Source organism: Phyllostomus hastatus, unplaced genomic scaffold (assembly GCF_019186645.2).
Source record: "Phyllostomus hastatus isolate PE091 unplaced genomic scaffold, TTU_PhHast_1.1 phas_contig_210, whole genome shotgun sequence".
NCBI classification, from domain to species: domain Eukaryota; kingdom Metazoa; phylum Chordata; class Mammalia; order Chiroptera; family Phyllostomidae; genus Phyllostomus; species Phyllostomus hastatus.
This window is the reverse complement of record NW_025333737.1, coordinates 28,970,149-28,998,046: the sequence shown is the minus strand read 5'-3', so window position 1 is coordinate 28,998,046 and position 27,898 is coordinate 28,970,149. Positions and strand designations below refer to the sequence as shown.

Sequence of the window (27,898 nt, the reverse complement as noted above, 5' to 3'; positions counted from 1 at the left end):
AAGTTAGAAGACAGGCTTCTCATTCAAGCTCCCTAAAGATTCCTAGTTACTCCCTGAAGGAAAAGGTGAAGAGACTGCACGTTAGGAGGTGCGCAGTGAGGGTGGCACAGGGCTGCCCCAGACATAGGCTGGTGCTGGCTGTTTTACAAATGTATTTGTAGATGGAGCAAGTAAGTGTGGAGCAGGGACACCCCCCTTCCACAATACCCATTGTCCCCGAGTCCTTATTTCATCTTTTTTTTTAAACTTTTATTAGTATTTATTTTATCCTGAATTTACTGCTGGGCCATAAGGTTTTGTTTCTTCTGGGATCTTTTTCTTCTGTGCAACCTCTGGTTTAGGAATCGTCTGCTATTTTTCAGTACAAGTCGACGTGGCAGGGAGGGCTCACATGTGGGGTAGTCCACTCACAGGCTGTGTAAGCCCTACACCACACCTCGGGAGCTGTGTTTGCCCAGATGTGCTCGGGTAGACCAGAGGCCTACCTCTAAACCCCTTACGTTCAGCATTTCCCTCTGCGTTTTGAAGCATGTGCAGCAAAACTCGGCACTCTTTTTTGGGTCATCAACCCTGTGTCTGGCCCCACTCTTTGGCCTGGGCACGCCTACCAACTCCACCATTGTATCGACAGAATGGGACACATTTGCTTCTGTCCAGTGCCATTGTTCAGGTACTTGCAGATTTTTAGAACAGGCATGGTCTTGATGGCCTGGACAGCTTTACGAGCGTTCTTAAAGTGAACACAAAGATTTGAACCTCTTGATTTACATGATTTTGTGGGGCTTTCTGGGTCAGGTGCATAGTGAACCATTTTCAGAGGTCACCTCTGGTCACTTTAGGGAAGAGGAGCTTATTTCATCTTAAAAAAAGAACACATAAGTAAAAACAAAACAAAAAAAGCACTCTGTACAAGGACGAGACCTGGACACTACTGCTCCCTTCTCTCTGGGGGCAGAGCTAGGACTCAGAGACAGTCTCTGAATGGATTGCTTTTGTCCTGGATGCTCCCTTTGGGTCTCTTCCCCTCCTGGGCCCCGCTTCCCTAAGTCCTTCCGTGCCAGGGACCTGGAAGGAGAGCCAGGCCGGGCTGCTCCCTCAGCACAGGAGGCTGTGGCATCATCCGTTGGACCCTGGTGTCTGCTGGGGTGGGGCTCCGAGTCAGTGAAGACTTCCCACGGCTGCCTCCTCTGCCGGCCAGGCCGGGCCCTTCTTAGCCACCTGGGAGTTGGAACAGGAAGGAAGGCTCCTGGCACGGCAGGCTCCACTGGACGTGGTCCAAGGGCCCTCTCCCTGCGTTGTCCCGACACAGGCCAGAAGTCAGGCCCTCTGCACCCTCCGTGGGTTCGGCAAGGCCTAAGCGGACTTGGCCTTGTGGCTCACACGGGCACGTTCAGGCCCAGGTACTCGGGGTTCTCTGCTGTGGGGGTCCCTTCAAAGGTGCTGGGCGGAGAGCCCCGCTCTGGTGGGTCCTGGTCCCAGTAATAGAGGTTGTCAAAGGCCGGGCTGAAGGCTGGAGGAGGGTGGGGCTGCGGGGCAGCCCTGCTGTGGGGCGCCAAGTACTCAGGGTTCTCCACAGCACCGCCAAAGGTGAAAATGTCTTTGACAATCCCATTCTTCCCTGGGGAGAGAGTCTTGGGCCTTTCCAGAGTGGCGCCTGCAGGTCGAGGAGGAGGCAGAGGGCCCTCAAGGGGCGAGGGGGGCTTCGGGCGAACCTCCGTCTGGTTCACGTACTCTGAAAGGGCACGAGAAGGGGGCTCGTTAGGGAAAGAAACCCATGTGTCCCAGCTGCCACCTACCACAGCCCCTACAGTGGGCCCTCAGCTCAGGCCTGGAACCCATACCTGGCTGGGGGCTGCAGGTCAGGGGGGCAACGTAGCCATCAGTCTCAGGGGGCAGGGGTACCGTGGGGTCCTCGCTGTACCGCTGTAGAGGGCTGGAGTCAAGCCTGGGGAGGCTCTGCATCCCCTTGGCTGCTCCCATTCCCAAGTCGCCGTCAAACACGTCAGAGCCTGCCCCTTCTGAGGGTGCCAGCGGGGACTTGGGGGGCTCCTCCTCGGAGGGCTCAAGCCCCAGCGTCAGCTCGCCACCGCCACTCTGGAGGTGATAGAGAAGGTCGTGCCGGGGGTCACTCATGGATTTGAGATGGAGACTAAGGTGACAGGCTCACAGGAGATAAACAGAGGTTACCTTTGGGGTATGACACAGTCACTGTGGGGGGAGGGGGGCGTGGGTTGGGAGGCAGCAGGAATCCTTCGGGAAAGTGGGATCTCCATGAGGTGTGGGGGTGGGGGCATGGGAGAAAGGGACCCTAGTCCACTGGGTCCGGAGGGGCAACCACACCCACCACGGGGTGACCCTGGGCACCGACCCTGGTGGACGCGCTGCGGTGCCTGCGGTGGGCCGTGCTCCCGGCCCCCGGGGCGGGGTCCGGGCAGAAGAAGCCTTGCTGCGGCACCAGGTACTCCTCAGCGTCCACCAGGTCCCCCATGTCGTCGTCCTCCAGCAGCGACCGGTAGAAGGTGCTGTCCAGGGGGCTGGCAGGGCCCAAGTCCTCGTTCTGGGGAGGAGGGGACAGAGCGTGGCAGCCTCTCCCCAGCCCAGTGCTCGGGGAGGCTCAGAAGAGACTCGATGGAAGAGGCAAGGGCTGGGCTTGGAGGCCTGGGACCCAGGAGTCAACCCTCTGCAGGGCAGTGCTTAGTCACAGGCAGGGAGCTGGCGGGGAGGTCAGTACCTGGATGACCACAAAGCGCTGGGGGTCCCTGGCCATGCGGGAGAATTCGGCCACCAGCTCCCGGAACCTCGGCCGACATTCGGAATCAATCATCCAGCCTGGGGGCAGGAGAAAGCTCAGCATCTCAGGGCCTGCGGCAGCCTGAGTGCTGCCCCGCCCCCGCCCCCTCCAAGCCGGTCTAGTGACTGGAGTCCAAAGCCCTCAGGTGGTAGAGACCAGCTACCAGGAACTTTTGAGAACCTCTGTGTTTGCCCTTTTTATTTTGCATATAGGTCACTTTCTAGCGGGTCCTCTGCAGTTTCCCTGGACTGGTACCGGGAAAGGGAAGCGAGACTCTCTGAGGTTCCTTTAAAAGGTACCAGGACCCCTGGGTGCACAAATATTCTGCTTGGCCTCCTCCCATGCCCCTTGTAGACCCCTCTACCCATGTCCCCCCCAAACAGCCGGCACAGCTCCACCACGCACATTTGACCATGATCATGTAGACATCGATGGTGCAGATGGGGGGCTGGGGCAGCCGTTCCCCCTTCTCCAGCAGGTCGGGGATCTCTCGGGCCGGGATCCCGTCGTAAGGTTTGGCCCCAAAAGTCATCAGCTCCCATACAGTCACACCTGCGGCAGAGATGGCAACAGAAGGAGCTTTAGTGCATGAGGCGCAGAGTCTCCAGGAGCCTGGTACCAAGCGGGGTGCAGAGTGAGGATGCATTGCTAACATCCGGGAGCTACCTTTAGCCCTTCCCCGGTCCCTGGGACATGGACAGACCCCGACAGGCTGAGGCACTGCAGCCCCTCCCTTGGCCCCACACTGCGGCTGAGGCGTCTCCATCAATCATCCTCTCACCAACATCCCCGCCGCGGACAAGACCATGGTGCCTTGCCCCCCCCCCGTCCAACCCTCCGCACCACGCACCATAGCTCCACACGTCACTCTGGTGGGTGAACCGTCGGCGGAGAATGGACTCCAATGCCATCCACTTGATGGGCACCTGGCGGGGCAGAGGAAATGTCTTTGAACAGGGGGTGTTGGGGGTGGCCCGTCTCAGGGTTCTCCCAGGGCCCAGACCCCATTCCACCTTAGGGCACCCTGCTGCCCCTTCGAACCTTGCCCCCATCCGCGTGGTACTCCGTCTCGTCAATGTCCAGCAGCCGAGCCAGCCCGAAGTCTGTGATCTTGACGTGGTTAGGACTCTTGACCAGCACATTCCGGGCAGCCAGGTCCCTGTGCACGAGCCGCACCTCCTCCAAATAGCTCATGCCCTGGGGTTGGAGGCATCCGGTGAATTGTGCTCGGCCGCACTTTCCTAGGCAACCTCCCCATCCCAGCCCTGCAGGGGGACGGGATGCCCACGGAGCGCAGGCCCCTCGGTGCGTACCTTGGCGATCTGCACACACCAGTTCAGCAGGTCCTGGGAGCCCAGGCGCCCGCGGTGTTCTCGGACGTGGTCCAGGAGGCAGCCGTAGGGCATGAGCTGTGTCACCAGCTGCACCGTGGAGGTCAAGCAGATGCCCAGGAGGCGTGACACATACGGGGAGCCCACACCAGCCATCACATATGCTTCCTGGGGGCAAAGGCGCGCACTGAGGGGGCGTGCACAGGGCACCACAAGCCCACCTGCCACATGCCCCTCCTGCGGGCCGAGGTTTGCGGGAGGACCCTCCCCTGGATCTGACCCCACCCAACACAAACCAGCACCACAGCCTACAGACCGGGGAGGTCAGGAGTCGAGGTGTGGGGGTGACCTGAAGTTGTCTCCTCAAATACCAGGGGAAAGGGAGCCCAGACCTGCAGCCGGGGGTCCCTTGTGTATGCCCAGCCGGGCAGGGCAGGGGGACTTACATCCAAGATTTCCTTGTTGGCTTTGGGAGATGTGTTTTCCCTCAACACTTTGATGGCCACTGGGATCTTCACGTTCTCCCCGTCAGGGATCCAGATGCCCTGGACAGGAAGGGGAGAGAATGTGAGGAGGAGACCGCGCACAGACCCAACCAGGGGCCTTCCAGAAAGTCACTGCTTGCTTCCCCGCCCTGGAGCCGCCCACACAGTTTAGCCGCAGCCACACTATTTAGCCCCGCCCTCCGCTCCCTTTCCCCTTCTTCCAGCCTCCGTGACTGCCCTCATCTCTGGGCTGCCTTCCGCAACAGAACCCTGGGTCACACGCCAAGGTAGCCTCTGGGACCACCCTCCCGGACTTTGGCCCCGCCCCTGACCTTGTAGACGGTGCCGAAAGCTCCGGATCCAAGCACCTTCACCTTCCTCAGCTCCGTCTCTTTGAGGATCCGCATCTGAGCCTGGTTGGGCATCGCTCCGCTGGGTGTCAGCGGCTCCACCAGCTGGGGTGAGGGGGTGACCCTGCATCAGTGCCTGGGGGGCTGGGCCGCGGACCCCGGGCAGGCAGGGAGGCCCTCGGGCCACCTCACCTCCGTTTCCTGCAGCAGCCTCCGCATCGTGTACTTGCGGATCTTCTGCCGCCTTCTCCTGATCAGGATGACGGTGACTATGCCCATGAGCATGAACAGCAGGATGCCCACCACAGCGGCAATGATGGACGTCACAGGGCTGCAGACAGGAGCCCAGGTCAGGGGTTGGGGAGCAGGCTTGGGCAGAAGGGAGGAAGGGGCCCCGTGGAGGGGCATGAAGGTCACTGGCGTTTGGGAAGGGAGTTTAGAAGGGCAGCTCACTGGCTTCTCGCCTCTCTTCAACAGTTTAAAACACTTCCCTTGGCTCCCCACTGCCCCCTGGGGGAAAGTCTCCTTGCTGGGCATTCAGAGCGCTCGGCCCACACCTCCGAATCCTGCCTTCACCCATGGCCCAGCCCGGGATTCTCCAACTTCCTGACAGAACTCACCGCGGAGTTTGCTAACAGGAGCCCCACCCCCCGGGAGGCTCTGACTGTGGTGATGGGGTGGGGCCCAGGAATGTGCACCCACTGATCCTGATGTTCTAGCCAAATTCGTCACCCACGGGTCATGATTTTCCACACCTCCCAACCATGGTGTGTGCCGCTGCTTCTGCCCGGGCCACCACTGCTCCACAGGGTCACCTTTCAAGACTCATCCGGAACAGGTGGCACCCCCGGGTGCTGGCCCTGCAGCGCTGTCCTCCTTGCCCCCCTCCCTTGCTTTGCGAAGGGCCGGCACATCGCACACCTCTAACGAATCTTGTTTCAAGGACAAATAATTGATCGTCTAGGGCGCACTCCAGTCCTGTTCCCCCCAGAGCCCTTCCCAGCGCTCCCCACTGCCCAGAAAGCAAGTGGGGCCCGTGGGGCCATGGAAAGGGCTGCTCATGCCTTCCAGGCCCAGCCCCGACTGGGACCTCTCCCTGCCCTCTCTCCTCTGTGCAGACCTAAAGGTGCACCACGCCAGAACCTGCAAGCAGACATCCTAGATTCTTCCAACCCTTCCCCGACGAGGCCACTTGGCTGCTTCCTCCCTAATGCAAGAGACAGACCTGCCCCTCTTTCGAGGCCTGGCTGAAATGCCACCTCCTCCTTGAAGCCTCCCTGTTAAGGAGGCCCCCTGTTAGAAGTCACCATTCCCTCCCGCTGCAGGGCTGCAGCTGCACTCTCTTCTCCATTCCCCTCGAGGCCCAGGGAGTCGCATGCTGCCTGTGTCCCTTAGGAGACACCCGGCTACCCAAGGGTGGGAAGGTACTGGGTGTCTTTGCCACCTTTTCCGGTCCCCCACTCCACAAGCATCCTGAGCAGGTCTTCCAGCAACTTGTTGAAGTGAATGGGAAGGAGGAGCAACAGTGGAAGAGCAGGCGTGGGGGGGGGGGGTGCAGGTGTGGTGTTGGGAGAACCGCGGCCCAGCAGTGTCCACCCAGGGAGGGGCCAGTGGTGGGGCTCAGGGGCAATGTGGGGCGTGTCCTGGGGCCAAGCTGACCTGGCTCTCTGCTCGGCGGGGCAGCCCTTGTCGTCCAGATCCACACAGCTGCGGGAGAGAGTGCCGTCAGCAAGGCTGGGTGGGAGCCGCCTCCCGGGCCCACTCCAGCCTCACAGCACCCCGGGGGTGGGTGTGGCTGCCTCGTGGTCCCCATTTGAGACAAAAGCTGAAACTGGGCTCAAGGTTACCAGTGATCTTTCTATCACCCCACAAGGGGGCCCCTTCTAGTCTGTGATCCCACTCCCCCTGCTCCCCTGCACCTCCCTGTGGGGGCACCCAACGGAGCGCCAAATGCAAAAGCTCGGCCGTCCCCTCCGTGAATGAAGGCCAGGGGAGTAAACTGGCACAGCTTCTGCAGGGGGCGGCTCGCGACACCTATTAAATGTCGGTGACCCACACGTGCCCTAAAAATGCCCACACTAGGGGTCATGTATAAGATGCTCACTTGGGCATGGAGCTCAAGTGCCATACACTGCCAAAAAAAAAAAAAAAGAGAGAGAGAGGAAAAGGAAAAACAAGGAAAAGGAACCAGCTCGGTCGCCATCCCGCACACAGGGGCAGGGTTGAACACCCCTGCATCCGCGCTGCAGCGCGGGCAGTTCGGGACACGGGGCGGCGGGTCCATGTGTGCCCGCAGGAAAGGACACCCACGGCACCCACAGTGTGGGGGCAGGGACAAAGTGCAGAACAATAGCCCAAGAGTGAACCCATTTACAATAAAAAAAATGCACACGCACACTAAAAAACTGATTGTACGTGAGCTGAACTAAACGAAGTTGCTCTTTCTTGACCATTTTTGACCTAGAAAAACAGCAACCTCACATGACTCAACCTACTATAAATGTACCACATTTATGTGACTGTGCAGAGAAAAGCCTAGAAGGATGCGCACACGAGAGTGAATCCCCTGGTTCTCCCCAGGGAAGAGGTAGGGGGATGAAAGGGCACATTTGCTTTGCAGTGTTTACACGTTTGTATTGCTGAAAACGTTTATCGCAAGGACGTATTCACGTATTTCATGTGTAACTAAGGGCGACTATGTGAAAAAAAAAAATAGCACAGACTGCCGTATTAAGGAATAAAGAAACGTTGCAAGAATCTGCTAAGTGAAGAAAAAAAACATTTGCAAACAATACGTATGGTGTATGATTCCATTTTGGTAAAAAAAAAGTTAGAATACAGGCAGAAACAACTGGAGAATAATATATATTAACATATATAAAAGCCCTGGCTGGCATAGCTCAGTGGATTGAGCGTGGGCTGCGAACCAAAGTGTCGCAGGTTCGATTCCCAGTCAGGGCACATGCCTGGGTTGCAGGCCACGGCCCCCAGCAACCGCACATTGATGTTTCTCTCTCTCTCTCTCTCTTTGCCCCTCCCTTCCCTCTCTAGAAATAAATAAATAAAATCTTTAAAAAATATATATATTACACGATATATGTTTGAATGCACAGGTAAAAACTATAGAGTGTAATGTGTTATAATAATATACATATGCAAGTGTGTGCATAGATTAAAAACTCGAGGAAAAATGTTACAAATTATTCACAGCGGGGGCAGAACTGCTGGCAACATTCATTTCTATTTTATGTTCTAATACACATTTTGTAGCATGTGGCTTTGTGGTCAGAAAAGAGATGAAAAATGAAGGCACAGGGTAAGCAGAGGCAGAGCAGTCCCCCTCCCACAACGCGGCAGAGCGCCTCCCGCAGAGGCTCCTGGCACACAGCCCTCCTCCTGGCAAGCAAGGCCCGCAGACTCACGAGTGGGTGCAGTTGATGGGGCATGGCTGGCACGTGCCCTCCTCGTCTGGGAACTTCCAGATGGGCATGAAGGAGAGGTCAGGCTTCACACCGCTGGGGCAGCGGGCCACGCAGAAGGGAGGGTCTTTGTAGTGGGTGCAAGCCACACACTGGTCAGCCCCCTGGGGAGGGAGGGAGGGTTCGTGAGGGGCTGGCGGTAGGGTCAGGCCTCCAGGTTCCCTTTGGGCTTCCCCCTGCTCCTGGGACAGCCCAGACCCGCTGTGTCTACTGCCACTGCTCCTCACTGGGGTCTGTCCTCCCCCAACCCCCACCCTGCTGCACAGCTCGGCCCCTGTGCCAGGGGCTTCACGCGCGAACCAAATGCCCAGGAAAGGGGCTCATCACTGAAGGTACGACAGCAGGTAATAATGGCACCGAACACTAGCAAGCCTTTCCCCGCTCAGACTGTGCCAGACCAGCCCTATTCTACCTTAATCTTCACCGTGACTTAGAGAGGCAGGTATGCTATTCATCGTACAAATGAGGCCGGAAGGAGGGTCTGCGTTTGAACCCAAGCGGTCCGGTGCAAAAGCCCATGAGTCTAACCCCCTTGGCACAGCCACAGCCACCAGCACAGGCCCCTGAGACCTGTGTGTGGTTTCGAGGTCTCAGGGTCCACGACACGACTCACAGTCCCCAGCAGCGGGCCTCCTTCCACCCTCCCGCTGCTCGGGTCTGAGCGCCGGGCTCTCTCCACAGGCGTTTCGCCGGAAGCACTTGGCCAGGTGGTCGGCGATCCGCCCCAACCCACCGTAGCTTCCCTGCACCCGGCTCCGCGCCCACCAGCTCCTCACCGATCCCGAGCAGGTCGCCGAGCCGTTCTGGGGCTGACACTCGGGGTGGCACGGCAGACAGTACCTGCCCTTCACGTACTCGCGCGGGAGCCTGAGAGAGGGGATGGCCGGTGAGGGCGTCGGGAAGGAGACCCCATGCACCCCTCCCCCCAGCCGCCCCCGGCTCCGCCCCGCGTACCCCTGCAGGACTCGGCACTTCTCCACGCACTCCTGGCCCCGCAGGAACTGGCTGCAGTTGACACACTGTGTGGGCCCCGGCCCCCAGCAGCGCCCGTGGGCGCAGAGGTGGTAGCAGGCTAGACCGTCACCCACTGACGTGAGGAAGGAGGAATCAGAGGGGACTCTTAAGGGAAGCTCAGGTCCGAGAACCAGGGGAAGAGGCTGGGGAGGGGGTGGCTCTGGGTTGGAGGGGTGGGCTCAGGGCCTGGGCGATGCAGGGAGGGAAAGGGGCTCTGAGGTTCCAGGAGCAGAGAGGAAAGGGGAGGGGCGCCAAGGCGGTGAGAAAGGACTGGCTGGAGGCCATGCCAAGAGGTCAGGCCGGCCAGAGCTGCGTCAACAGTGGCCCACGAGGGAGGGATGGGCGGTCTGCACACACCCCAGACCGCTGCTAGTAGGGGCCCGTGGGCACTGCTGCGCACGGGCAGACGGGGGAAGGGCAGCCCTGGGCTCCCCGTCTTACCACACTCCTCCTCTGGCCGGTTAGCGCTGTGCAGCAGGGCCTGGTGCGGGTTCCGAAAGAGCTGGTCCCAGGGCACCGTGTGCACAAAGCAGAGGTGGGCGTTGTGGTGGACGAGGGCCAGCCCGCTGCCCAGCTCCCGCAGCGAGCGCAGCCCCAGCCACTCGATGCCCAGCCCTTGCAGGGTCAGCGAGTAGGCACCACTGTGGGAGAGGAGCGTCAGCTGCAGGGTGGACAGCACATTACTGACCCTTGCCCGGTCAGCCAAGCGCTGCTCTCACCTTCCCGGTCCCCGGCACGCAAACTCCCATAGGAAGGCTGCGGCGGGAGCCCCTGGGGAACAGGAGGACCCACCATGCCCCACGCTCCTCCCAGCCCCATCCCACCCCCACTCGGGTCAGGCACCCCACGCTGGGTGCTCACTCATGCAGAACTCGTCCCCGGATGACTCGCAGGTTCTGGAAGACACTGAGGTCACGCAGGGTGTCTGGCCACGCTGAGATGTACAGGTAACCTGCAGGCACAGGGTGAGGCTACGGTGTGTGGGGGGGGCAGGGTGAGGACTCCCAGCCCCTCCCGAGCAGGGTGCAGAGGCACAGCCCACCTGTGATCTCCTCCAGGGTCTCAAACACTCTGAGCTGCTCCGGCTGGAGCGGGGCGGTGCTGGAGGTGGAGTCCCTAGAAGAAGGATGAGTCGAGGAGTCAGCGGGGCCAGTAAGTGGGTGAGCTGGACCCCCAGGGCGGGCCCTGCCTCCCTCCCCACCCTCTCCTCTCTTAATAACTTCACTTAAACCCTTTGCTCAAGTCCAGCTGTTCCCATCCCGAGCTACAGTGCCCAGGCCCTGTTTTGGCGGGTCCATCGAAACAGTATTTATACATCCTCCCATCTAGAAATTCTACTTCTAGGAATGTGGCCTAGAGGGACACTGTCCCCTGAGGGAGGTACAAGGCAGAACCGCTAGAAAGACTGAAAACCGGACATGACCTGAACACCCACCAGCACACAGGGGAGCTGTTGAACGGGACTCCAGACCTCCGGGGGCTACAGGCAAAAACCTAATGTCCAGGAGCACTTAGCACATGCCAGGCACTGTTCTAAGAGCTTATGCGTATGAGCTCATTCGACCTTCCTAACCACTGTATGAGGCTGGGACTACACTGGCCCCCGTTTTACACATAAGGAAACTACGGCGCAGTAAGGTCACATGACCAGTAAGCGGTAGAGCCGGGTTTCAGACCCAGGCCGTCTGGCTCCCAGGCCTGGGCCCGTGGCTGCTACTCTGTGCTGCTGCCCCCTGCCCCACAGCTGCTGAAAGAACGAGGCCGAACCGTCACGACCCGCTCCCCAAAGCAAGGGGCAGATGACACCCCCAGCGGGCTCCCGTTTCTGTGAACCAGCCTCCCCAGCAGAACTACTGTGTTCCTCAGTGCGTGTCTACGCGTGTGCAGTTGGTCTGGAAGAAGACACACCTGCTGACAGGGTCTCCTTCAGAAAGGGGGATAAAGGCGGGAGAAGTGCCGCAAGGCATTTCCTCCTGCCCTTTGAAACGTAACTCACACACAGTAAGTCGCACCGATTTTTACCACGCAGTTTGATGAGTTTTGGCGAACGCACTCGCTCATGGGGGCTCCCGCCACCCCAGTGGATATACAGAGCACTGCCACCACCCCAGACGTGTCCTGTGTGTCCCTTTCCAGTCCTCCCACCGAGGGCAACCGGCCCCCGTTCCGAATGCCGTCACCGGGGCGGTTTTTGCTGCCCTGCAGCTTCACACGCAGGGCGCCACGCAGGGCGGGCTCCTGCCAGCTTGCCCCGCTTCACCTGTCCTCGAGACTCACGGTGCGCACACCAGGTTCTTTCACTGTACGGGCAGACCATCACCTGTCCTCTCATTCACCTCTCGATATGCATTTGCGTTATTTCCAGTTTGGGACCATTACGCATGAAGCTACCAGTGTGAACTCAAGGAGAACGCAACCTTATCCGGATGGCTTGACCTCCACACAAGTGCATGTTCACGGCTAACGTGTCATCTACGCACGTAACGCCCCGCCCAGAAGTCCCTGGTCCCTTTGGTCTCCCTTCTGAATTCCTAGCCTCCCACCTGTGTCTCCTGCCGTCCTCACCCCGAGGCTGCCGCTTCTGGGCGCTCAGGAACCAGTGACACCCTGATCCTGCCTCAGACCCTTGTGTCCACCCTGACCTCTGAGCATCCCTACCCCTCAAAGCTCTCTGGCAGAAACGCCAGGCTCCCAAAGATCTTCTTGCAGCCGGCGAACTCCTGGATGTTGGCACTGGTGACCGCCCGCGCCTCTCGCAGGTGTTCCACGCCCAGACCGTAGCACACTGTGGGGAGGGGTGGGGGGAGGGCGGGGGGGCTGAAGGGCCGTCTCAGCCCCACAGCAGCACTGATCAGCCCCTCCACGGGCACCAGGGACTCAAACTCCTGGGCCCTGTCCACAGTCCCTTTCTAGGGCCACACGCCCCTTCCCCACACTGGCAAGATAAGGAGGAGCTTGTGGGACTGATGGGGGCTGGCAAGACAGTGGGAGACAAGGACCGAGTCCCAGGAGCCTCTGAGGGAGAGGGGGACAGGGGCCGAGGCCAGGCTGGGCGTGCAGAGGGACAAGAGGAGTGGCAGCCTGGTCGGGGGCTGGCGGCCATGCGTACCTCGAGCACAGGGCTTGCTGCATTTCTCACACCGCTGTGTCCCGTCCTCAGCTGTCACCTCCTGGTTGTTCACGGGACAGACCAGGGTGCAGGATCCCACGTCCGTCGACAGATAGTTGTCTGAGGAGACCAGGATTGTGTCCACACGCCCCAGCCTCCCACACCCCACCCCGAGCAGGGCTGCCGTGCCCTGGCAGCACAGTAAGAGTGATGTCAGCCAGCAATGAAACGCCCCCACACTAGGTCTGTACGTTTACCCTCCACTGACTCCTCACAACAAACCCACGTGATAGGAGACACCAAGCGATGCCCATTTCACCGAAAGAGAAACCAAGGCACGGTTTTATGGAAACCAGCCAAGGTTGCTGTGCTGGTGAGCGGAGGAGCCAGGATGTGAGCTCACTCAAACTTTATAACCAGCTGATGAGGCTGGGGCTCTGACTGCACCCCTTTTGGAGACGAGGGAACTGAGACACTGTAGGGTCACACGACCCACAGTGGGAGAGCCGGGTTTCAAACCCAGGCGGACTGGCTCCCGAGCCCGAGCTCTTAGCTCCTGCTCTGCGGCCGCCACCTGCTCCACGGCTGTCGAGAGGAGGAGGCAGCTTGACGGGAACCCTCACGACCAGCTCTCCACAGCAAGGGGCAGACGACGCTCACCGTAGGCTCCCGTTTCCATAAACCAACCTCCCCGGCAAAATGACGAAAACTGTGTCTCTCCCTGGCACTCACAGGGACAGGTGGTCACACAGCTGGCACCGAAGGTGTAACGGCCCTCGGGGTTGGGCATGGACTCAAAGGTGTCCGTGTTGTAGGTGACCAGGGCTGGGCAGTGCAGCTCACAGATGCCACTGTGGTTGAAGTGGAGGCAGGCCTGGGGGGACAGGCAGCTGGGGGTTACGGGGCTGTTTGTTCCTGATGCGCCAGGGGCGATGGGGTAGTACGAGGCGGGAGGCCCCCTCCGTCCCCCCCCAAAGGGTGGGCCCAGCGAGCACGCACCAGGCAGTCGGAGTGTTTGGGGCCCGTGCAGCCGGCAGCGCACTGCTCGTGGCAGCAGTCGGTGGCCCGCCGGCCCTTGCAGCGGGCACAGCCACCGGCGCACACAGTCCGGGTCACTGTCGGGCAAAGGGCAGGGTGAGGGCAGGATGGTGCCCGGGGAACCGGGCCTCCCCCAGCATCACCTTCCGGGGGAGACTCCCTGGGGAACACACTGGGGCCTGGAACCCGCCCCTCCCATGTCACTTTGATCCCGCCCAGTCTGGGCCCCAGGCCCTGCGCCTCCCCCAGCAGACTCACAGCTCTGACAGTCCCTGGAGCTCTCTCCCCAGCAGTGTTCACAGGCTGGCGAGCAGGGCGGGCCTGGGGAGGGCACAGGGAGACAGTGAGAGAGACCCAGGGAGACCCAGGCGAGCAAGGGGAACTCCAAAAACAGAGACGCAGGCAAGAAACAAGGGGCCCGGCTGCTGTGGCTCAGTGGATTGGGCTCAGATCTGTGACCAAAGGATCACTGGTTCGATTCCCAGTCAGGCGGGTTGCAGGCCAGGTCCCCAGTAGGGGGCATGGGAGAGGCAACCACACATTGATGTTTCTCTCTTTCTCCTCTCTTCCCCCCCTCTAAAAATAAGTAAAATCATTTTTTATTTTCTTTTTAAAGAAAAGACAGAGGGCCACAGAGATAAAGAGACGACAGGAGGGACCAAGAAAAAAACGGGTGGTGTCAGTGCAGGGGTTGGGGGGTGTGACCAGGAGTTGGGGGTGGGGGGGGTGGCGGTCTGAGGAAGAGGCTGCAGGCAGGGAGGAGCATGGCTTACAGGCCCGGGAGTGGTTGGTGTCCATCACCGTGAGGGCCAGCTGGTTGTTCTTGTGGAAGATGTCCGTCCACAGAATCGTGTCCTGGTGGCAGAGCTGGGGGTTCCGCTGGATCCGGACCCCTCCTTTCAGGATCTCTGGGGGACGGGCAGCAAACAGAGGCTTTCTCCCCCCGTCTATCCGCTTCTGCACCCCCCACCACCTTCTTAACACACTCTGGGGCCCCAGGGCACAGAAAAGTCACCTTCAGCATTTTTTAGCTCTACCACCCCTGCCCCCACCCCCACCCCCCCCCCCCGCACACATACACGAGCCTGGAGGAGGGGGCTGTCCCTGTCAGGGCCTCCCCAGAGGCCCGGGTCTCTCTCCCCTGCCCTCCCGCCTCTATCCTGTGCACTCTGCTTGTTGGTCGAAAGAGAGACTCTGCAGCCTGGAACCCAGCTCACCGCTACCTAGCTGCGGCACCTTCCGCAAGCCCCGGATCCCCTGTGAACCTGCGGCCTCATCTGTGAGGCGACAACAACGTCCACGCGTCCCTTGCCAGATCACAGCGTGACCGAAAGAGAACCACGCACGCGAAGCCCCGGGTGCACAGGGTCCGGGACACCGCCAGCGCCAGGGCCGCCACGTGCAGGCACACGGCGGTTCGCCGCACGTGTGTGCTCAGCCTCGCGGCAGGCAAAACCCTTCCGGCATCCCAACTACCCCACTCTGCGGGCTGGAACAAGCTGTGACTCCCTGGGAGGAAGGGAAATCTTTTTAAAATCTTCCCAGGGGCACCTCCCTAGCGCCACCTGCTGCATCCAACCAGAAGGGATGCGGGTCCGGATCCTCGAGAAGCCTCCCCACGCCTAGCAGTGGCCCTGGTGGGCTCTCAGTAACCAGGTGTCAAAGATAAGGATGACCACCTGTGAGGCTTCGCAGCTGCAGCTCCCGCAGGCCCCCTGGGGCGGCCCCTGCAGCTGGGGTGGCGCTGTCCGGAAGGTCTCCGTTGTCCAGCACGGCCAGGGCGTAGCTGTCCTCAAAGAGCTGGGTGCCTCGTATGATCCGCAGCCTCTGCAGCGGGACCTGTCTCACCTGGTTGTGAGCGATGAGCACGTAGCCCTGCACCTCCTGGATATCCTGGGGGGGTACACAGGGTGGGGTGGGGCTGAGGAGACCTGGGCCCTGGGACACGGCCACCCTCCAAGGCTTCCTCGGAGTTACCCAGTACTTGTGGATCCTGGGCAAGACCCCCATCCTCTGAGCAGCCCTGCTCTCTTCCTGTGTAAAATGGAAATCAAGGCCCCTCCCCCTCCCCAAACCAGATTCCTGCATGATCGAGAAAGATAATGGTGGAGGGAGCACTCTGGACACTGTGAGCAAATACCTCACCCTCTCTGCAGCTCTGAGTTTCTTCATCTCTGAAAGGACGAGATGACCTCTGGGCACTGTGCGCACGACTCCACCCCAGGGCACCCCAGAAAGAGCCCTGCGGGCTGGTTTCTACTCTCTGGGGGCCCTTTCACACGCATTTCCCATTTTAGCCTCGAAATGGGCCTCCCCGGGGAAGTCAAAGCATGCCTATTTCTCCCGAAATGCAGATAAGGAAACCGAGGCCCAGAGAAGCCGAGATACTAGGCCACATTCACATGGTGTGTCGCAGCAGCACTGGCTCTGGAACCCACATCTCCCACCAGGCCTTTCACGACTCCAGGTGGGAGAGGGACAGTGGCTGAGCGGTTGGACAGGGGAAAGTGGTGGGACTGGCAAGACAGCAACAATTTAGCAACAGAACAGATGGATTCCGCCTGGAGAGGTCCACAGCCAGCCACACTAGAGCGAGGGACCCAACAGGTCTTGCACTAGGACAGGCAGGGGTTAGGCTACAGAGAGGACTTCTGGTTGAGGACCCACAAGAGGAGACCCAGGCTCCTTCCACCACCCACCTATAAGCAGAGGGCTCAGCCCAGCTGGAGGCAGGGACTGGCCAGGTTGCCCATGACTCTCACCTGCAGGAAGTGGAGGCTGGCATTGGCAGGCAAGTAGGTGAGCTCCAGGTTACCCTGCACCACCTGACAGCCCTGGTAGAGGTGGCGGAGCATGTCCAAGTGGGTCTCGGGACTGGCCGGGAGGCGCAGCTTCATGTCTGTGCCGGTGCACACTGGCCGGAGGGAGGAGGCGGGTCAGCGGCGGCTCCGACCTGGCTGCCTCCGCCACACTCACTCCCCAGAGTCAGGCCGTCTTGGACAGCAGGGGCCCCCTCCCGCCATGTCCTGTGCACCTGCAGAAGGTGCACGGCAAAAGCAGGTTTATGAGTTTGGGAAGAGGAGGGAGATCAGGGGAAAGGCTCCTTCTGACTCAGCCCACCCTGAGCACCCAGAGGGGGCCCTGGGGTGCCAGCTCTAGGGAGCTCGCCCGCCCAGTTCAGGGGGTTGGCCTGCAAAGAAAGCCTCTCTTTGTCCCAAAGCCACGACTCAGGGCCAACGGGTAAAAAATCCCCCAAGAGAGGTGATGATGAATCATGAACCCTCTGGATATCCCCTCGCCCTCTCCCAAGCAAACAAACTTGGGGTATTCTCCCCACCCCATTCCAATACCACCCACATGCCAGCCTCCTGGCAAGAAACACCCACCCTCACAATGCCACCCAGGATGTGGGGAAGGAGGGTCAGCTGGAGTCACAGCGGGGGCATGAAGACCACCCTGGCCACTGCAGGGACCTCTGGGATTCCCCCAGGCACAGACAATGAGCGTCAGACCCCAGCTGTGGGCATCTGGGTCCGGGCTGCAGATCCCGGGCCGGGCTGATGCCTCCTCCAAAGGCTCCTACTCTGGCACCTCACCCTTGCCACCTCCTCAGGGCAGGGCTCCAGAAGCAGCTGGCAGAATCTGTGCCGCGAAACTCCTGCCACAGGAGTACTACGTCAGCCCTGTGTACCTGCCCAGAGCCAACTGTCAGCCCAGGGGCCCCAAGATGAACGGCCCCCAGGCCCACCTGGACCCCGGTGGGTGCCCCTGAGACCACAAGTCCCCGTGAAGCCCAGAAATACAGGAAGGGTAAACCATCCCCGGTGAGGGGCGCTGGGGGCAGCGGCTGGCACAATGCCGGCCGGCGGAGGGGGGAGACTAAAGTGTCCAGCTGAACTTGTTTTTCTGCTCCGGTGAGAAGATGAATCACCTGGTGCGCCTTGCCCAGGAGGGTGTGCCGGGGGGAGGTGGGCGGAGGGCACCCCCAGGTACGCAGGCACACAGGTGCCTGAGCTGCCCGGAACGCCTGCTGGCCCCCCTCTGCCTCCCACGGGCTGCGTGCAGATTCAGGGAGCTGACCTCCTGCTCTCTCAGCAACTTGGACTGGAGGTTAAATCCTGAGGGGATGGGTAATAAAAGTTCCCCCTGCCCTTACTGCTGGGGAAAAGCGTGTGGGGCCAGCCCCGCCAGAGTCGTGTCCTGGACCTCCCGGTGACACACGCAGTGGGTCTCTGTCCCCACCACTCCAGGCAGATAGGGAAGGAAGCAAACAGGGAGGAAGGGGAGGGCCCAGAAATAGAAGCAAGGGTCCCTTCCTCCCCCCACTACCCCAGACTCCCAAAAGAAACAGGAGCTGGGGGTGGCAGGCCAGGCCCAAAATAACGTCCACCCGCTGCCAGGACCTCCCCCTCCGCAGCTTCAGCTGCTTTGTAGGCACAGCTGTCTCCAGGCCCAGACCCCACGGCCCTGGCCCAAGCCCGGGAAAGGGACCAGCGGAGCTGAGGCCGGGGCTGTCTCCACCCCCTGCGGCCCTGCGTGCTTCCAAAGGACACCAGCTGCGGCAGCCAGGCAATGGGAAAACAACAACAACGGAACCCTGGCAGCAGCTGAATGAACTGAGGGCCTACTGTGTGCTCAGCAGGCACTCCGGGAGCCACATCCTGCAGACACTGAGACCTCCACTTTGCAAAAAAGGGAACTGAGGCTGACAGGGGTTAGTCTCCCCAGGGGGTAAAGCCTGTGAGGAGCAGGATTGGAACTCAAGTCCGTCTGACTTTAGATTCCACGTTTCTTCCACTAGGGCCTAATAACCACACGCACAGACTCACCCCACACCCCACACCAACGTAAACACAGCCCAACTCTACTGATGCCACAGAACGACATCACAGGCGCTAGGCCGGCCGTGCTGGGCCGGGCTGGGCTGGGCAGGAGGAGCAGTAAGAGTGGTAGCCCCGCCCCACTAGTGAATTTGTCTGTGGCCCATTTGAGTTTGATTAAGACTTTTTAAGTGTTTGCAACAGGTGGTAAAATTGGTGCCCTGAGACCCACTCCCCAGGAGCAGGAGGCTTGGGCATTAATCCCCGCAACCAACCTGCCAGGAAGGCCTTCCCGAGGCCTCCCCCACCTCCCCCCTCTCCCCTGCACCTTACACCTCCTCCCACCTCCCATCTCCGCGCCAGTTCCTTGCTCCCCAGTCCCTGCCTTTGGTCCCCATGTCCACCCTGCCCCCGCTGATTTTCTTGGGTCGGGGTGGGTAGGAGGTCTTGTTCCACACAGGAGAGCAAGCTCTGTTTCCAGGACACCTGCTCCTTAGGAGCCACGGTTAGGGCAGGGCACCCCGTGAGCACTGGGTGTTTGCTGGATGGGCGGGTAGGTGGATGAAGTCCAATCAAGAGTCTCCAGCCCTGGCTGCTGTGGCTCCGCAGACTAAGCACCAGCCTGTGAACCGAAAGGTTGTCGGTTCGACTCCCAGTCAGAGCACACACCTGGGTTTCCGCCACATTCTGAATGGGGGGGGGGCGTGTGAGAGGCAAACAGTCAATGTTTCTCTCATGTGTCAATGTTTTTCTCCCTCTCTTTCCCCTCCCCCTTCTCTAAAAATAAATAAATAAACTATTAAAAATAAAAAAGAGTCTCCACACCAAAAGGAACCAGCTGAGATCACAGAGTCCATCCCACCACGGAGACACTGGTCACAGTCCCTCCCTCGTGTCCCTCCAACTCAGGGTGCTCTCAACGGGGTTCTCTCATCCCCACCAGCCTTCAGGCCCAGCAGCTGCTTCTCTCGCTCAGCAGCATGAGTGCCCATGCTTCTTATGGTTTCCATGGACACTACCTGCAACCCCAAAGCTCGCCCACCCACCACATACCTGGGGTTATCAGACAGATGGGGGCCTGGGCTCAGGGTCATCAGACCTGAACACAGCTGGGTCACTCACTCTGTGACCTCCAGCAGGCCCTGGACCTCCAGGGTGGGGGGCAAATCAGATTCACCTCCGTGCACAGCAGCACCTGCGACCTAGTAGGCACTCGGTGAATATTTACTGACCTGAACTTGGTTATAGGAGGGAATAATAAAACAATAACAACTCTTCCTTTCTGTAGAGAAGTTAAATGAGATAATGAATCAAAACGCAGTCTGTAAACATGACGAGGCTTTGTAAACAGAGCTGGGGCAACACAAACATTGGCTATGGCTCTCCTCCTCCTTGGGAAAGAGCACACCCCTCCCCCTACCTCCACTCTCTCCCTGGGGGTAGACAGGAAAGGTGGCCTCACGAAAGATGGAGGTGTCACCCCAGAGGGGCTTCCCACAAGCAGAGGGCAGGGATCTCTTTCTAGATCATTCCAGCACCCAGGGGCAGGCATAACTTCCTGCGCTCCCTAGCCCCAGCCCCGGCCCCGGCCCCGGCCCCAGCCCCGGCCCCAGCCCCAGCTCCAGCCCCAGGCCCAGCCCCAGGCCCAGCCCCAGGCCCAGCCCCAGCCCCACACTGGTCCCTCCTGCTTCTAATCCAGCTGTGTCCTTCCCTACATCCCTGCAGGTCCCATGGCCTCCGCTCCACACCTCCCCTCAGTCCCCCGCCGTTCCAGGAGGCCCCGAAGAAGAAGGCAGACATGAGGTGGACAGGGAGAGATAACTCCAAAGCCAAGAGGGGACCTGGGGGTGTCCATCTCAGCCCCACTTTCTACAGCCTAGATGCGGAAGGTCACGCATTCACCTGAACGAGAGAGGAGCACCTCCGCCCCAGTCCGGCCACCTGGCTGCCCCTGAGGCTATGCTCGACCCATTTCTGTTAAATGGAATAAGACTCATCAACTCTCAGTAGCTCCTCACTGGAGTCCAAAAAATGCCCTGACTACTCAATAAGTCGCTTGATTTCCTTGAACTTCAGTGTTCCCCTTGGTGCAGCTCTTTCGCAGGACCGTGGCCCCGACGACATGAAACTGCCTGTGGACAAGAACCTGGCACAGGGGAAGCTGGCTGGACATTTTTGCAAAGTTAAGGCAAGAAAAGTTCGAGTAGCAGGAGTATGGGTAATTCCCAACCAAGAGAAAAGAAAAAGGGCTTTCTGTTTGGAATGCCATGTATTTTCTCTTTTTGCATTGGATCCTGTCTTTCCCAGGGTTTTCTTGGCAATATTAATATGAGGCTACTTTCCCTAGGCACAGCAAAAAGAAGGAAAGAGAGTGTTGGGAGAACCACACACGAATGAAACAGGAGCTCTGCAAGACAAAAAAGGACGTGTTCACTGCGCTTTGAACCTGGACCTCTAACAGAGGATCTCAGCAAAACCCTGGGTCTTCTCCCACCTCCCCGGCCCCCCCACCCCGACCTTCCTGCCCCAGAGCTCAGTCCTGCGATGTAAGGGGGTGGCTGGAGGCAGCTGGGCGGTGTGCTGCCATTGTAACCATTCCCTGCACGACACACCCCGCATCTCTCTGCACCCAGCAGTGCAGGGCGAGGAGTGAGGAAGCCGGGAGAGCTGACCCCTCAGCCCCCAGCACAGCAGCACCCAGCCACTCCCCACCTGCTCAGATCACAGGCCCAGGTGCGCAGGACAGCAGCTCGGCCCAGCCTAGCCTCACCCTTCTCAGCACAAGGTCAGGGGCAAAGATGCCAGCCTGGGAAACAGGGAGGGAAAGGATAAGCTCAAAGGAGAGGAGCCTCCTTCCCCAGATAGAAGGCAGGCTTGGGGCCGCCTCCCCCGGTTTACAGCCCTGCTGGCTGGCCCAGCACCTTGAGGGAGTTCCTTCAGAGGGCAGAGTTCAGCTGAGTCCCCAAGTCAGCAAAGAGAGACTGTTTAGCAACACAAAGCCCAGACACAAACACACAGACCACACAGCTCAAGAGCACCCTGGCTGACAGGCCCCTCTCGGCACAGCAGCGCGGTGACAGAGGGGCCCTCGGGCACCAGACGAGGTGACAGGCACCCCTCCTCCAGACTCCGTGACCTACGGAGACCACCCACCTCCCCCAGAACGCTCTCCCTGTGTCTTCCCCACAACCCAGTCACGTGGGGAGCTGTGTCTCCCACCGTTCGAGGCAGATCAACAGTGATTTCAAACGTGCAGTTGGGGGGGTCGCACTGCCTGGGGTCCGATCCGTACCCACCGCTTCCTGGCCACTACTTAACTGACCTCTTTAAGCCCAGGTTTTCGCCTGGGGCCTGGGAACACGGGTGGGACCCCTCTCACAGGGTGCTTCTGAGGGTTCAAGGGGGCGCGCGTGCAAAACTCCATGTGCAGCGCCCGGCACGCAGTGCACTTCCAGCTTTAGTCACTGTCGCGGCCGGACAGACGGACAGAGGGGGCAGCACGCTGCCCCCCCCCCACTCTCCCCGGCACTCAGGTGCGGGAAAGGCAAGGACAACCCAGTCCTCCGCGTACAGATCAGGGTAAGCAGTCCCTGATCCTTCGCCCCCCACCCCAGCTCGCAGCTGCCCCCGGAGCCGCCCCCCCCCGCCCCCCGCAGAACTCCCCCACTCCGGGCCCCAGACCGGGAAGCCCACCGCGCCGCCCATGCTCTCCCCGAGCCACAAAGCACACCGGCCCCGAGTTGGCCCTCCAGAAACTTGTTCAAAACAAACGCCTCCCCACCCAACTCCCGCGCCCCAGGCTCCGGCGTGAGGCGGATCCTCGGTCCGACTGGTCACCCTCGCCTCCCAGCTCTGGCGGGGCAGGTGGCTGCGCACCCCCCCCCCCCCCCACCCCTCACCCCCCCCACCCCCCGATCTTGCCTGAAGCAGGAGTTACTAAACCCAATCGGCCGAGGAGGGGCGGGAGGGGGGAGGGGGAGGGGGAGGGCCAGCGCTGGGGGGACCCCCAAGGAATCCAGCCCAGTCCAGTCCGGAGGCGGAGGCTGCCAACTGGAAAGGCCTCCAGGAGCTCGAGGGGGCTCAGGAAGGGGGGACACGCGCGCGCGCCGCGCAGGGAACCCTCTGAGGGAAACTTTCTCGGCAGTTTCAGGGAACCCCTTTGACAAGTCCCCGCGGCCGTCCCGGAGCCCGGAAAGCGCCGGTCCCGTGAATGGGACACCGAGAGGCGCTCGGGGGCAACGGCCCAGCCGCCGCCCCATCTTCTCCTGCCCCCTCCCCGCCCGCTCCCAGCGCCCCGGGCTGTCCGAAACTTCTCGTCGGGAAGCCCGCGCGGCCCCCTGCGCCCCGCCAGCCCGAGGGTTTTTGCAGGGGTCCCAAGCTGCGGGGGCGCGTCGCGGGTGACCGCCCTCCCCACCCCAGGCTCACCTTGGGTGTCTGCGGTTCCGGGGGGCAGGAGGGCGAGGAGGAGCCCCCAGCGGTACCAGGCCGCCAGCTCCATTGTCCTCACTGCGGCTCGGGCCCCATGGCTCCGGCTGGACCAGGCTGGAGGGGCAGCGGGCAGAGGGGACGAGCGCTGCGCGCCGGAAGGGCTCCCCGCGAAGGGGCGGGCGGCTGCCTCCGGGGCTCCTGTCGGCGCTGGGTGCGATGGAGGGGAATCTCAGCTCCACAACTTCATTCTTGCACTTCCTCGAGGCAGGCCTCCTCCTCCACCGCCTCCGCCTCCTGTGATTGGGAGCCAGCGCGCTGGCAGCTCGCCCCCCACCCCCCCCCCCTCCAACCGCATTCCTGCAAGTCCCTGGGAGTGGCAATCCCGGCTTCGCTTTCTCCCTTTCTCCGCGCAGGCCTGGGGTGCGTCGCGCGCGCGCCCGGGGTGCCCGCCGCCCGTTCCACCCGTTTCCACGAAGAGCACCTGAAAGCAGGGGAGGCGGTTGCGCCTCCTCCCCCAGGGGCCGCGGGGGGGGGGGCACATGCCGTCTTCTTTTAAGTCGCAAGTTTTATGGTAAACATTCCTGAAGAGTTTGCGTCCTACTCCATCGAATGCCAGTTCGTTGTAATATCGAATAATGGCTTTCCCACCGCATCCTCGAGGAGGACCAGTGTGCAAGGAGGGGCGTGTGTGGTGCTGAACTCGGGGCTGCCAGGACTCTCCGGCCGGCCTTCTCGAACCTTTTAGCTGTCTGTTCCGGTCTGAAAAGCGTGGTTTTAAGAGGGTCTACAGGTCTGGGGAAAGACGGTCAAACGGGAGGGACCGCCAATTTGAAGACCATCTCTCGTATTCATGTACCACGGGGGCATTGGGCACCAACTTATCCAAAGTTTCTTCTCTGTGCCTTTCGCCGGCCTTCTCAGTTCTACAACCACCCCCCACCCCCCCCCCACCCTCCTCAACCCTGCATCCCACCTGGAGCCCCGGGCCTGGACTGAAGCGGGAGGGGGGGGGCATGTTTTTGTTGAAAATTCCAACAAAATATTTCATGGGATATACAACTTACACTAATAAATTATTCCTTGCCCTGGCTGGCGTAGCTCAGTGGATTGAGCGCGGGCTGCGAACCAAAGCGTCGTAGGTTCGATTCCCAGTCAGGGTACATGCCTGGGTTGCAGGCCATAACCCCCAGCAACCGCACATTGATCTCTCTCTCTCTCTCTCTCTCCCCCTCCCTTCCCTCTCTAAAAATAAAGAAATAAAATCTTTTAAATAAATAAGTTATTCCTTGCTTATCTGAAATTCAGATTTAACTGGGCATCCTTATGGTTCTTCGCTAAATCTGGGTGGCACCTCTGGGTGGAATGCCTCAGCTGAGAGCACGCCGGTGCTGCTGGAGACGGAGGGGGTCAGAGGCACCTACTGCGGACTGGAGAAGGGAGGCCCGGGGGCTGGAGCGTGTTGTCCAGTTCACTGCGAGGCTGCAGGTTTGATCCCCGGTCCGGGCGCACGTCCCTGGTCTGGGCACCTAGCGGAGGCAACGGATCAACCGGTCAGATCGGTGTTTCTTACATGGATGTTCCTTGTCTCCACCCCTCCTCCACCCTCCCCTCCTCTCTCTCTCAAAAAAAAAAAAAAAAAAAGATTGGACCCCCGCATTTCTCAAGCTGCTTCCAGACAGGCACTTTCACGGTGGAGGCGGAGGAAGGGTTTGGAAAAGGGCGCTCCGGGATGAGGAAGACCTGGTTCAAACCCCCACTCCCCCACAGGTTAGCTGTGTGACCTTGGGCGAGTGACCGAGGTGACCTGTTGTGCACGTGTGGCATAGCGTCTGGCATTCCGGGCCAGGGGTTCCAGGAAATAACGCCCCCAAAGCACTCAGCACAGCACTAAGCGCTCGGCCGGGGGCCTCAGGGTTGGCTTATGCTGCAGCAGACGCGGGTTTGGGTGGGGGGGGGGGCTCGGAGCTTGTGCAATTTGGAAGACTCTTTAGGAAGTGAATACCAGGTTACGAACCCAAAATGTGACATGGGCTCCAGCTCTAACCGGTGACGTTCCAGCTGCAGGCCGTCGGCCAGAACATCATCAGTCACGAGTCCAGTCTGGACGATCAAGACGGAGTGTTTGCTTGTTTGTGAAGAACTGGGATGGGATAGGAAAGGTTGGTGAGCATCATGTATCAGGGGTAAGTGTGGGTGATGGGAACTGTGTCCTGGGGACGAGGTCCAGTGGACCTGTTCCGGGGAGGACAGTCGCAACAGCTCGGGAAATACTGCTGCGTCTGGGGATAGACGCCCTCCGGGACGGGCAAGGGCACCCCTCTTTTCTCTAGAGAGAGAGAGGGTGAGGGTCAAAGCAACTGAGGCTCAAGGGAACTAACCGATTTGCCCAGGACCCTCTCAGGGCTAGTGAGGAAAAAGTTGAATGGCCAGCAAAATCACCCCTCCCCCTCCCCCCACCACACAGTCCAAGACCTGGTCCAGGTGCCTCTTAGCCCTTCCGGGTGAAGAGACGGTGGCCTGACTCCAAGAGTCGCTTGCTGGTCCCATGTTGGGGGGCTTGCACCTGGACGTGTGCCCATTCGGCCTTCAGGAGACCGTCAGGGTGTCGGGGTCAGGGTTAGAGATGTCCCTGTGCTCCCAGGCCCACCCTCCCCTGACACTGAGTCAGGAGGGCTGGTCCAGCCGGGAATGCTGCTGCAGCCCCCTCCTTTACCGGACCCCCGGACCCCCGACTCGGTGCCACTCTCTGTCCTAGAGCCACCCTCCACAACCCCCTAGTCCTGGGGCGCCAGAGGAGGCGGGTGTGACCTGTGTCGGTTTGCAGAAGTGGAAACCTGAGGTCCCCAGGTGCTGGGAACTGAGGCATGAGGCTTTGGCCTCATCCAGTCGGCTCCAGAGCCCCGAATCAAGGGTGCCATGAACGCGCCTTCACCCCAGCCCCTGCGGGGGAGCCAGAGGAGGAGCCTCCAGGAAATCCGGGTAACTAACTACCCGTCCCAGCCACCCTCTCCCGCCTTGCCAAGCCAAGCCCACCCTCCCTGCATCCCAGATCCCAGAAGGAAACCCGAACTGGAGACAATGGTCAGTCCCAGTGGGCTGCCAAGAGGGGGCGGAGCCCGCGGGCCGGAGTGGGATGGGGGAGGAGCGGAGGTCAGAACTCACGCCCCGGGGAGGAGGCTCGAGGAGGGCTGAGGCTCTCGAGAGAATGAGCCCATTCAGAGCGGGGGAGGAAGGGGAAAGACCTGGTCTGGTGCTTGACAAGGGAAGAGGAAGGGGGGCAGGGGTGGGTACTGCTGACTCGCGTCTCCCCTCCGCTGCCCCTCCAGCAGGGCCTGGCTGGAGAGCCAAGAAGAGAGGATGTCTGAGGGACAAAGACTGAAGGGGGTGGGCACTGGGCAAGGGGGAGGAAGGGAGCCGGAGGACCCACATGGTTGCTGGAGGAGCCTGAGAGTTGGCCAGCAGCGTCCAGCGAGGACCCCGGGGAAGGAAACAGCCACAGAGCAGAGGGGTGGGGGGTGCTGCAGGGCAGAAGGGAGCCAACCAGGGGGCGAAGGACAGATGCACGAGAGGCCCACAGAGAAGGTCTTCGGGAGACAGGTGCCCGGCCGGTGGGCAGTGGAGGTGACCGCTGGTGCTGGAGAGTCAGGAAGGGGCTCTGGCTTAGGGAAGGTGACCTCCAAGGGTCAACAGAGTGGGCTCCGGAGCCAGCCGCCTGTGAAATGCCAATCAATCATTGACCAGTCCGCTGAGACTGGGGGGCACAGGGGGAGTGCTCGGGCGCGCGCATTGGTACCAGAGTCTCCTCCCTCTGCCTACCTCACCAGACCGCCTGGCCAGGAGACTGGAAACAAACAGAAGGAGGGAGCCGGTCCACAGTCCGAGGTCCGGGCGGCAAACTGGGGCCTGCCCCCCAGGGCCTCGAGTCGGGGCTCCGATTGCAGGGGAAGTCTGCGTGAATTAGCCACTTGGCAGGAGTCCTCCGGGAGTAGGCCCCGGCCCTCCCAGGGGCCGCAGGAGAGTCATTCGGAAGATTCTGATAAGAAAATCTGTACTTCCTAAAGATGGCCTTTCAAGAATACTTGCCATCTCACCGCAGGAAAGCTGCTGCTTCCCTGAGCCCAGGGGGAACCCCAGTCCCCGGTGCAACAAAGGAGCCTGCGGACAAGACAACCCTGGCCATGCTGATCGCCTCCCTCAGCCCCTCTCCCTGCTCTATCCCCGGCTGCTTTGCCGAGACAAAAACCACTCTTGCCCTGTCAGCCTCACCTGGCTTTCTTTGATGCATGTACATGTGCATCAAAGTGCACGTGGCTCCCATCCTGGCCTGTGCGTACAAGGCTGTCAGGGCCTGCGTTCCTGTGTCCTGTGCTGTCAGCGTGTTTGTGCACTTAACATGTGCTGGGGGCCTTCCCTAAAACAGTCGCTGGACTGTGTGGCCGAAATAAGGCTTCACTTTGTTGTCTGAACTATGGGAGAGTTGGATGCAATGGTCCCTGGTCACAGTGTTTTATGATTTGAAGTAGGAGGGCGGTGACCTCTTCAACACTCCGTGTTCACCCCTTACAAGCCGTGTCGGACCATCACTCCGCCAAATTGCAAAGTCCTCGCTTCACAAACATTGCTTCTTCCGGCTCCGTGATGCCCTTCGGGGCCCCAAACTCATTCACGCCCCTTCTGCTGAAGATACAGAGCACTGGGATTGTGCGCGAGGATGGGCTGGCCCCTCTGGCTTTTGGTCTGAGAAAGAACAGGCTAGCAGCGGGGTGGGGGGTGTAGGCGGGGGGCTGGGAGCAAGTTTCCCCACCATGCGCCAGCCCGACGTGCAGATTATTCTGAGCTGACAACCGTTGAAGCCCAACACACTCAGGAAGAATTTTGTTGTTGTGCTGTTTGCTGATTTGTTTGTTTGTTTGTTTGTTTTCAACCTCCCTCTTACTTGCTTCAAGATTCAGGCGGAAAACCCTGCTTCAGGAAGGGGACCCCAGCGTGGGCACCTGAGCACATACGAATGAAGTGCAGCAGACAGGTGGGGTCTGGGCAAGATCTGTCCCCC

At 60.4% G+C, this 27,898-nt stretch overlaps 1 protein-coding gene across 1 annotated transcript; it reads right to left on the bottom strand.

Annotated features, from left to right (window-relative positions):
* Nucleotides 1–227: 227 nt before the first annotated feature.
* On the bottom strand, nt 228–23,231 carry ERBB2 (erb-b2 receptor tyrosine kinase 2). Its single transcript, XM_045836253.1, has 27 exons — nt 22,843–23,231; nt 16,360–16,511; nt 15,277–15,490; nt 14,371–14,505; nt 13,856–13,918; nt 13,559–13,674; nt 13,292–13,433; nt 12,560–12,679; nt 12,109–12,235; nt 10,493–10,566; nt 10,312–10,402; nt 9,892–10,091; nt 9,391–9,523; nt 9,213–9,303; nt 8,380–8,540; nt 6,617–6,664; nt 5,150–5,288; nt 4,940–5,062; nt 4,569–4,667; nt 4,105–4,290; nt 3,833–3,988; nt 3,642–3,717; nt 3,197–3,343; nt 2,732–2,829; nt 2,369–2,557; nt 1,842–2,094; nt 228–1,732 (listed from the first exon to the last, which is right to left on the bottom strand). The coding sequence occupies exons 1-27, from the start codon at nt 22,913–22,915 to the stop codon at nt 1,377–1,379; spliced, it is 3,762 nt and encodes a 1,253-aa protein (XP_045692209.1). The 5' UTR covers nt 22,916–23,231; the 3' UTR covers nt 228–1,376.
* Between the last annotated feature and the right edge of the window lie 4,667 nt (nt 23,232–27,898).

Coding starts and splice junctions, on each gene's coding strand:
- ERBB2 (XM_045836253.1), bottom strand. CDS start 22,915: ATGGAGCTGGCGGCCTGGTACCGCTGGGGGCTCCTCCTCGCCCTCCTG. Junction 10,567..12,108: donor CTGCCAGAGAGCTTTGAGGG/GTAGGGATGCTC, acceptor TCCTTCTTCTAG/GGACTCCACCTCCAGCACCG. Junction 6,665..8,379: donor CCCATCAACTGCACCCACTC/GTGAGTCTGCGG, acceptor TCTCTCCCGCAG/CTGTGTGGATCTGGACGACA.